General features: G+C 39.3%; 1 protein-coding gene across 4 annotated transcripts in view; it reads left to right on the forward strand.

Moving 5' to 3' along the window:
• Tbl1xr1 (TBL1X/Y related 1) overlaps positions 1–9,239 on the forward strand; it is a 132,597-nt gene extending 123,358 nt beyond the window's left edge. For 2 of the 4 annotated variants that reach the window (XM_076932189.1, XM_076932190.1), the window contains exons 14-15: positions 3,596–3,697; positions 4,482–4,757. In XM_076932189.1, coding sequence (XP_076788304.1) covers positions 3,596–3,697; positions 4,482–4,508 — 129 coding nt within the window. In that variant the 3' untranslated portion in view covers positions 4,509–4,757. Of the gene's footprint in view, positions 1–3,595; positions 3,698–4,481 lie in introns of all 4 variants that reach the window. The other 2 variants (XM_034499999.2, XM_076932188.1) reach the window with 2 other exon arrangements.
• Positions 9,240–10,942: the final 1,703 nt, after the last annotated feature.

The following is a 10,942-nucleotide window of genomic DNA, read 5'->3' on the forward strand; positions in this document are numbered from 1 at the left end:
GTCCGGTTTCTAGGTAGAGGAAGATATTTCAGTGAGGTTCCAAGTTTACATTATTATGGGAAGTAAAGCTGAGGATCCTTATGTACTTCAGTATGTAAGCTGACTTATGCAGTGTTAAAAATTCTGTACTATTCAAGATGACCATCAACAGATAAATGAAGAGAGCAGAGGAAATGTGTACACACAATGTTAGGTAGCCTTAGAGAAAAATTAGCCATGATGTTTTACACGAAAACTAGAGGAACTGGAAAGTATTGTTAAGCAAAATATGCCAGACTCAGAAAGACAAATACATGTTTTCTGTGATGAGTATCCTGCAGCTTAGCGTTTATTAATGTAAGTTGGAGTACACATCATGAAACTACAGACAGGTTTAAGAGAGAGATTAGGGAAGAGCCTTAATGCTGAGCGGGGGGAGGGGGAAGAGGACAACATGAGGCTGGCATGGCAGCTGGGGGAAGTGAAGGGAGGGGTGGGCAAAGGGTCAGAAAGAGGAGCAGGAGACAGGCTTGTTAATAAAAGCAAAGTATGTACAGAGTGCCATAATGATGTTCTTTAGTTTAAATGCTAGTTTTTAAAAGTAAAATCCAAAAGAATTTCTGCTTTATAACCATAGGAGTTTATGGATGTCTAAAATAGTGGTTTGATTTATTTTATTATTGGTGAAATATAATATTCTAAAAAAGGAATCAAACATTTTCTAATTCTTGTATGGCCATTTGTTCAGTGTGCACATCTGTGTGTATGTGTGTATTTGTTTGTGGATACTCACAAAGGAAACTATGGGTTCATGAAGTGTTCATGCCCCACTCCTACCAAGATAACCCACACCAGTTTGCACTTCCATTTTTCCTCTTTCCTGAATTCTCAGTCTGCCAAATGTTTCTGTGATTTGGTGGATGGCAAGGATTCCCTTGTCCTTTCTTAGTTACTGTGTTAAGTTGTACATTGTGTTTGGAGTGGATACAGCCCAGCTTCCCCGCTCTTTGTGTTCTTTGTGTATTCTGGGCATTCTTGTGTCTTGGCTGTGATCACAGTGGTCTTTTTTCCAGCTGCTTCATGGGGAAGTTACTATATCACTCTTTTAAATAAGTGCTTTAAATTATAATTTAAATTTAAATTATAGCTTTATGTATTGTTGATATACAGTGTCTCTGGGATCTATGATACAGTGCTTAAGCTTGATTTTGTGGTTCCTCTGGTATTGGTCAGTGTGGTGTAAGGTCTGGAAAGAAAATTATCTTTATGCATTAGTAGGCAGTTGTCTTGGAATCCTTCGTGGTCCCCTTACTGTTATCACATGGACCAAGTTTGTAATCTGTGTGCATGATTGCCTTGCTGCTTGCTCCTTGCCTCACAGACCTCAGTGGTGCTGGGAAAGCGCCCTGTACTGAATTGCATCTCTAGCCCTCAGTGGTGCTGGGAAAGCGCCCTGTACTGAATTGCATCTCTAGCCCCCAGTCCTCTTTTGTACTGTCAGTACTTCTGTGCATAGCTGAATCCACAGTCACAGGCCTACTCACTGTCCACAGGATGTGTCTTGATCCTTGCCAGTCTTCAGATTTTCTGTTCTTGGTACTTTAGTCTTCAGCATTTCCCAAAATAAATAGTAGTAGGTTTCTGGATTTGTTTGATCCCTAAGTTTACAGGTTACCTTGTGTTCATTACCCAGGAATGTGCTATATCTGCTTGTCTGTCTATCTTTTCAATAAATACATAGTCTTTGTACTTGTTAAATATTTGGAAGACTTTCCAGTGGGAATTCATTGTGACATAATAACTGTAGTGACATGGAGTTGACTTAAGGTACATGGTCAGTGGTCTGCTGTTTAGTGACATGAAGCTCACATAAGGTACATGGTCATCGGTCTGCTGGTTTGAACTGTTTTACCTTTTGAAAGTTGAGTGTGAAATGGTAGATGGCATCTGGTGATAAATTCAGGCTTTGCTTTCATTCCTTCATGTCGATCACAGTGTGCCTCCTGTGGGTATGACAGGCATTCTAGCATACAGGTCAGATGATGTGACCCACTAACCCTCTCTCTCATAGTTCTGCCTACTTAGACTTGTTTGGGTTCATTATTGTTCTGTATGAACTTGGAGATAGATTGGCACCTGTTCTTATAAGGTGGGTAGGTAGATAGGTAGTTTTGGGCAGGCTGGTGGCCATTTGTTTTATCCCGTATTCATCCACCAGTGGTAGGTCTGCAGGTTCACTGGGTTTGTCCCACTCACTTCCTTTGGACTGACTGTTCTTTCCTTTCCTCTACTCAGATTTTTCTTAGTCTACAATCCTGAAAACTCTTAAGAAGGACAAAAAATTTTCAAATTTCAATCAAATTTCTGATCACACTTCATGTGTGGCTTACACCTGATGTTGGGCTGGATTTGAACAGGAACTACCCATGCACTTTGCACTATCTAGCTGCCACTGTGCGTCCTCTGCCCTCTGCCCTGCTGCTTCACAGAATAGTACATTTCTGGTCTGAATTTAGTTCTATAACAGGCAAAGTTTTGGATTTGTTGAAAGAATAAAATAGCTGTACTTGAATTCAGCTAAGAGAATGGGATTGTTCACATTCCTAGACACATTTTTAAGGAACTTCCGTAACATCTTTTAAGAGGACTATGTCCACCTATTCTTCCTTTATCTTCTTTGGACTGCCTCTGGACTACGCCCACTACTCTAGGAAACATGCTGTAAACAGCAAGAACACAATGTCTTTTTTAATTTTTACATTTTGTCTTTGTGATGCATTTTTTGTTGGCAGAATGCATGTGCCTTCTAGTAACAAAGTGTCCTTCATGTTCTACACCCACTGTTCGTTGTAGGTATTATTTCAAAGAAGCTAAAATCCTGTCAGGAATGGTCACCAACACTGGGAAAGCAGTTTGTGCTGAAACCATCCTTTGAGGATAGTCTGATAACATTTGTGAAAGGGTTACTGTAGAATTATTATTACTAGAGGTTTATAACCTGCTTATATTGTTATATGAAACCAAGTCCCACCTCTGATTGTTAGAAAATTAATGCATGATCATATTTTTGACTCATTCTCAGGCCCAGTCTATTTATATATTCTTTTGTCTTTGACCGTTCATTTTGAGCCCACATACTGCCTTTTAAATTAATTATTTATACTGTTTATATGGATTACTATAATTCTGTAGTAGCCTCTTAAGTAGGTTCTCTCCTCACTCCCCCTTTTCCTCTCTTCCCAGTCTTTTCCAATTAAAAATTACTATATAGTAACTATACATAATAACATGTTTTATCATGATATGCTTATAAATGATACAGTGCACTTGGAGCAGCCCTCCTCCACCATTCTCTGTCACACTCCAATGGATTCCCTCCTCCCATTTAGTTCTCTTTGTCTAACAGCATCTGGGGGATTGGAATAGAGTTACTTATGGGAGCACAACTTATTAGTGGGTACACCACTGAAGAAAATCTCTCTTCCTCCTCCAGCAACCATGAACTACTTAGAGATCCTCAAGGAGGGGTGGAGGTGGGAATGGGGTTTCGTGACTCCCTTTCCCACATGACAGGTTTCTATGATGATACTTAGGATTCTGTTTTTCATATTTTTAGACAGGTGCTCTAGTTCACAGTTACAGGGGAACAGGTGGGATTTTTGAAGTTTGCTGGAATGCAGCAGGAGACAAAGTTGGAGCCAGTGCTTCGGATGGTTCAGTGAGTATGCACATGAATTTTTAAAGAGAAGGGGACATGTTAGGTTCACAGTCGTGTTCATATTTACAAACTAACAAATTTTGGTTAAGGTATCAACACCATTCCCAACACCCCTCCCTAGGCTGTATGCTAAATATGCCCATTATATTTATATAAGTAAAACTTAGGAGTGACTTTGTCAAATTGTCTTTATAAACAAGTAATGAGCAATTTTCAATGTAAATCTTCTATTAGTGGGATTACACGTCATGAAGTATCTCTTGCTAAGTGGCATTTTTAAGGCCCTTTCCCCGACTCTCCTCGCAGTAGAGGGATGTTGGAGGTTGAAGGATGGAGGCTGATTTCTGCCGGGAGATATTTGGTACTGACCTTCAGGATGTCGTTACCGTGTAGCCTCTACCATTCTAAAGCAGTGAAAGCTAGAGAGAGAAAGCTGAGCTGCTGGATGAGATGGCCCCATAGTGTCTTCTGTTCAAACCTGAGAGAGAGAGTTAGAAACAGTCTGCTCTCTTGTGTTTACCATCTCCTTTTTGCTGACTATAAAGACTGATTACTAAAACTTAGAGCGGCATTTCTTAGTTAATATAGCTCAGGAGGGCTCACATCACAGCACAGTGACCTGATGTCCTTCAGCTAAGGTTTCCTTCCAGGATTTGTTACTTTGATTTTTATGAATTTGCATCTTAGAAACAGATTGTAAATTACACTGTACTCTTCATAGAAGCTTAGCTTGCAGTGTAAGGTAGATTTCTTGATACTGGCTGACTGTTGTCATCTCTTACAGGTTTGTGTCTTAGACCTTCGGAAATAGCGTTACTAGTTGGAAGCCATGGACCGACTATGAATGTGTACATAGCCACAAGACTATCCCTGACCCACATACTGCTATAGTCCTACTTGAACCATGGCCAGTCCACTACATCCAAATCTAAGAGAAGTATATACATGCAGTATATATGAACACAGCTGTACCCTGAAGACGACAGTCTCATCCCAGCTTGTGAATTCTGCTCACCAAGTGCTGGGATCTAACCTGCTGTGCCCCTAATAGCATTTAGAAGTTTGGATATGAAAACCACAAGAGAAGGAATATGCGGTATAAGAGCAAACCACACATGTCCCAGTTTTAAATATTAATGACAGCCTTGTTTGAATATTAATGATAGCCTTGTTTCTCCCCTTTGAATCAGCAGACACCATGGATTATGTTCTTTTTCCCCTTCAGTAGTGCGCAGTTTGTATGTACAGAGAACATGGACTTAACAAAAGCTTGCGGCAGTAGTTGGTTCTTGCTTCCAAGTTTGTTTTGGTTTAGATTACGGATGCATGAAGTAAGGGAGTGAATCATTTTCTTGCTTTTTTTTTTTTTTTTTCCCCTCACCTTTTAAACAACAAAGAAAAAAATCTTAAAAATATTTTACTGCATTTTTTGGAAGAGGTAGATGTTTGGTCCATTTGGTGGCTCCCAGAGCATGTACTCAATAGGCGCATATTTTGGAGGGAATTGGAATAATAGGAAACTCCATGACTTCCGGCGTGCCACTCTCTGAGACGAATCAGCAAAGGGTGTTATGTTATCTTTGTTTTGGGTTTTTTGTTTTAGTTCTTTGTGTGTGTGTGTGTGTGTGTGTGTATTTGAGAGAGAGAGAAAGTGAGAGAGAGAGCGAGTGTGAGTGCTTAATACAATAGTTTTCTTTTGGGGGACATATTTCTGCCAATTAAAGACTAGAAGGGCACAACCTTTTTTTTTTTTTTTTTTTTTTTTTTATTAAATACCATAAAGAAGAGACTTTAAAAAAAATCTTCTGATGTTTTGTAGCCATAACTAAATTATGGTTAAAATGTGCACTATTGTGAGAAGGAGCAACATAGTTTGGGGCTTTTATTTTATTTTTTATTTTACCATTTGTCTGTTTTACTTTGTTTCTTAAGAGATTAAAATCTTTCTGGATAAGGATTAGCTTCGCAAAGTGTCCATCATTCTGTATAGAAGCTTAAATATGTAATGTAACCAGATTCCAGTATTAATAAATCTCTCATGTTAGTTTTCTTTTTACAAAGCAAGATTACAGCATATAATAACACTGCCAGTACATGGCTAAATGTTTGCTACCTTAGTTTTAAAAACAGTTTTTAAAGGCTTGCTTTGAGGTATTTTTGAATAGCAGTGATGGAGAATTTAGGAGAAGTGTGGCTGAGGCTAGCCCTCTGCCTGCATCTATGGCGCCAAAGCTGCACTTTGTCAAGCACTGTAGATCTAAGCTGCTGGTTTTCCAATAATCACTACTATATCATGTCTTTTACTCTCAATTATATCAAGTATTTTTTTTTTAAAGATATAGGTATCCAATCAGATCTCTTATGTTCAGCTAAAAGTAAAATATACCTACAAATGTTCACCAGAGGCTGTGTTTGTAAAGGTGGTTAACAGGACAGTCGATATTAACAAAAGAACCCAGGAATGTTGGTTCTGAAGAGAAAGAACAGTTGTCAAATTTATATCTTTAAATTTTTAATTAAGAAATTACTTAGCAAATTTATAACACTATTTGTGTCGATAGTTGAGGCCTTTGACTCCTGAATCCCACCTTGTATTCTACGAAGAGGCTCTAACCCAGCCCCGCAGCTCGGATGCTCTGTATTTGCTGCCTTGCTCTTTACAAAACAGCGTTGATTGACGCAGGTCTTGGCTTCACGAAGGTAGGGTGGCATTTGCTTTTGGTAAAGAGGATGAATACACTTAAATTTTACCATATCTCGTTATATCTGCCCCATTGTTGTCAGTGGGGACTATGATACTGTAATAATATTAAGAGCTGTATCCAGAGAGGCCATCATCTATGGTTTGTGCCAGGTGTTTTTAGGGTTTGATCACATTGAGATATTTAGAACCCATTGCTCTGTGGCTCTGTAGGAATTCTAAAATGTTGAGTGTCTGGCACTTGAGATTTTGCTTTTACTGCAAGGGGGTCACATCTGTTGGCCTCTGTTGTTGTTTAAAAAATAATAATAAAAATAAAAAAACTGTGCAATAATTTTTAAATGTGCTCCCAGGAATAGACACAAACGTTTTGAGTATGCCTAAGCTGCATTTCCTTCAGCGATGCATTTGTCAATTGCACTGAATCTGAACCTGAAAGTCAGAGGTGATTGTTGATAGTGCTTTTGTATTTTGATATGGACATTTTATTCATTTGCATACAGTCATTGACTGTTCTTCCCAGCTGATTCAAAGACAGTCACAAATTCCCGAAATACAGCTGCCAAAATGACAGCTGACTTTTTTGATAGTGTCTTGCTTTCTGTTGGGCGTATGTTTATTGGTTTGTTTTGTTATTGTTGTTGGTTTTCTTCATATTTCTTTGGCTATTTTACTGCAGCACAGTAGCTGTGGTAGATCGTCTGATAGATGGTAAGTGCAGAGCTTTGCTGTCCCAAAGCCTCTGGTCTTTCCCTCGCAGATGTGGCGGAAGACATGCGCAGATGTGGCGGAAGACATCCACCTTTAGGTTGGTTCTCTGTGAGCGTAGGACTGTGTGCTTTGCTGCTGCTCTCACTGTCACTGTAGCCTGCTGACGTGCCACAATGCTGCTCCACAGACACCACACCATGTCTTCACCCGAGCAGTCAGATGATCACCGGAGACCACACTTGGGTGTGTCAAGTGCTGTCATGGGGTTCTCACTTTCCTTCTTGTCTTTTTCTGAGGATTGGCTCTGAAGATCCAGAGTCCAGTAGTCTTTCTATGATGTTCATTTAGATCATTGTTTTATATATATGCTACTATAAGGAAGACAATAGGAGGCTTAAATGATTATCATTGATTAAAGTAGACTGGAGGGAGCAGTTGCCACCCTTGAAAGGCATGAAGGAACCAGTGTACTCCATGCAGGAGACCCCTGGGGACTTAGGTTTACCCCACTCCTGTTTTCCCTGATCAGGTAATATCATTTGACTTTCAAATGATTTAGGAGTGGTAACTGGAATAGGTCTTAGAGTGTAGCAAATTCTGTTTTCATGAGTTATCCTCTAGGTGAGTATGTTTTAGGATTAAACACCCTTACAGATACTGAAAGTGCCTCCTTTTGTGGTATACAAAAACAAATTATGGTGCAAAAAGTAATCAGTAGATTGAATCACATGAAGGGTTTTTTGCTTTTTGACATAATGTCAAGAGACAGGCCAAAGATTTGTACTTTTCACTTATAAAGCACTCCTTTTTTTTCCTTAAGATTCTTTCTGTCGATCAGATTTAATGAAAGAGTACTATTTTTAAGGAGCTATCTGTTTATGTAGAATGATTTTGTTAAAAGAGTAATGTAAACTATGAATGAGGCGCAGAGGCCCGCAGAGGACTGGGCCTTTTGCTATTTAAAGGAATCACGGCTGACCAGGCTTCTGCAAGCACACCCGACAAGTTTTACTGAATGCATAGGAAAACCATCTCAGACAGCGCTGTCTTGCTCTTTTAAATATCATTTACATTTTTGTAAGCGCATTGCACATTTCCACAGAAGCTGGATTCTCAGGAGCTCAGAGCGGTACTTGCACAGTTGCTGCAGAAATCCTGCCTCCGTGGACCAACATCGTGGCACAGCAGCAAAAGCTAGCATATGGAGGCTAGCAGCCAGCCTACAGAGACCCTGGGGGTGGTTTTCTGTTTGTTTTTCATTCCCTCCTTTTGTCTGAAGTCATCAGGGAGGGATCAGTAATAGCTCTGAAGTGTCACATTTAATATCAGTCTTTTAATACACAATCCTAGTCAAATGTAGGAGAGAAAAAGGAGTGCTCACATTTTTTTAATCCGCTCATTTGGAATCCGGTGTCTATAGCAGTTCTGAGGTGTCCATCGTAGTCTTTATTTCTGTCCTTCTGTGACAGTGTTGAAGCAGGATGAATAAGTAGGCTTTTTCTTTTCTTTCTTTAACCTAGTCAGGTGTTTCATGTTTTCTTTGGAATTTCTGGATAAGTTTGAGGAAACATTCTGCATGTTCTATCTGGTGTGCTTTTCTCATCTCATTACAAACAAACAGACTTCATTGTGTATCTCTGCCATCCTTAAATACAGAAGTGATTCTCTTTCCTGACTTTGACATTGTTGCTATATATAATGTTTTTATTTGAGTTTTGCAAATCCTTTGGGTCTAATTCTGTGAGCCTACCTTAGCACTGGGTGATGACGTCTGCAGCCTTTCGTTAGTTCCACAGTTAACCTTAAAGCTGTTGTAGATGTGTAAACCAGCCCGTGACAGTTTTTTGTACATGCTTAAGAACTTGATTGTTGAATTTTCATGATTGTGTAAGGAAGACTGATACAGGTCTCGATCTCTCCTGGACCATGTCAATGACACTTAGGATGTATTTTGGTTCTACATCACAGTGATTTGTCCCCAATGACCCTTTGACCCTTTCCAGGCACATTTTGTGTGTGTGTGTGTGTGTGTATTGTTGTTCCAGTTTTCCCTTTGCATTGTATTGCTTTGACAACTGTAATTTGAATCAGATCTGAAAGAGGTCCAGAATAAAATATATTTTGATATTATGTTGGCTGTGTACATATATAAAGCCTTTGATATCTATGTGGTTTGTATAGACTATTTAGTCAAGTACAGAGAGGGATGGTGTTTGTTTACAATTTCCTGTTTACATTTCAATTGCTTTCATCCCCCACTATTGAGTGTAGAATAAATGAGTTTGCTCCAAGAGTCTTCCCTACTCCAACCTCTCTGTCCTAGCTCTTACCATCTCCAGTGAATATAACTGCCATGGGAATCACTGTTTTCATAAACATTGTTTCCAAGATGTATACTTTAAAGAAGCCCATAGATGAAATTAAAGTTTTTGCTATTTTATTACTTCTTGCAGGGGATAAGATTTTTTAAAATGAAGGGGTTATTTTCTATATTTGTTAAATAATAGCATGTAATCAGCTAAGGATGATGATGGCTCCTGAGTGATTTTGAAATACTGATAGTTTATTTAGATGATTTTACACATGAACTAAGACTCCAGGTTCACTGTTAGTTTAGCATCCAGTGGCACAAGCAAGGCATACCAAGTATGTGGCTGAGGGCTTTCAGTGCAGGAGCTCTTCCTTCTGCTGCTCTCCTGGCTGTGCCAACCAAACATACTACAGTGGTTTCCACCCGTACCTCATTGCACTACAAACCTAGCAACTGATGAGGAACATCCCAAGGCACCATATAGCCTCACTCTCAACTCTTATAGTTGGTTTTCTTGGTCAAGTTGCCTTCTCTATGCCCTCTGCCTTTCTTGTGTTTCCTTGGTAGATACAGGCAGCTATAGCCTTGTCCTGCCCTCACAACTGCTAAAGCTAACAACCTTTAGTTTTCAAGGGGTTCATTTCTATTGCATGGCATAGGTTGTTAATGGCGTTCTGTTTTTACACTTTTCCAGAAAGCATTGGGCTGCCAAGGATTAGAGTCCATATGAGCCCGAAGTTAAGCAGAAGTTCATTGAGCCACCACTGCAGGGAGGTTACTTTTGATTTCATAGTTCTCATACTTTATCATGAATTAGATTTCTTACCTACTATAATATGTAGCTGATTAAAGTTTACTGCTTTATTTTTTTCCTATATATTCATCTTAAACTTACAGTAGAGGAAAAGCCATTATGGACACTTGGTTTTGTGGTGCTTTTCTCTGCTGTACCAAGGCTCTGTCACCAGTGAAAATGTTAACCCTATGCTACCTTGCCCTGCATGCTTCTTTAAATGTCATCTACCTATGCTTAATTGTCCTAACTTGTAATATTTTTGTATTAAATTTTTTAGGAGTTCCTTGTAATTTCTTTATAATTTAAAATATATTAAACACAAAGTGTTTAGTAAAGTACAGATGACAATTACTAATGTTTCTTGGTTGTTGGGTTTGTATGATCAGGTGGGAAGGAAAATTCTCACTTTTAAGAACTGAGATCAGTGGGATGGATTCACCACTGGAAAAAAAAATCACAACTATTTCATTTAAAATAATGAACTGGTATACTGTCAGAGTAGGCTGCCCTAAAACATGCCACCCTGCTGGCCATGAAAAGCACGGGCTGAGTTATACTACCATGGGGAAAACAGGCTCGTGCAAACCTGAGAGCCAAACATATTAGTTCCAGAGTCTCTCATAACTCAGGAAAGTAAAGCACCAGTGCACTGCCAGAAGCTTTCCTTTGTATCACCCATGTCGCAGATACCATTGTCATGTGAGGAGACTTGCAGAAAGAGGAGGG

The sequence above is a fragment of the Arvicanthis niloticus genome, chromosome 4, assembly GCF_011762505.2.
Source record: "Arvicanthis niloticus isolate mArvNil1 chromosome 4, mArvNil1.pat.X, whole genome shotgun sequence".
Lineage (NCBI taxonomy): Eukaryota > Metazoa > Chordata > Mammalia > Rodentia > Muridae > Arvicanthis > Arvicanthis niloticus.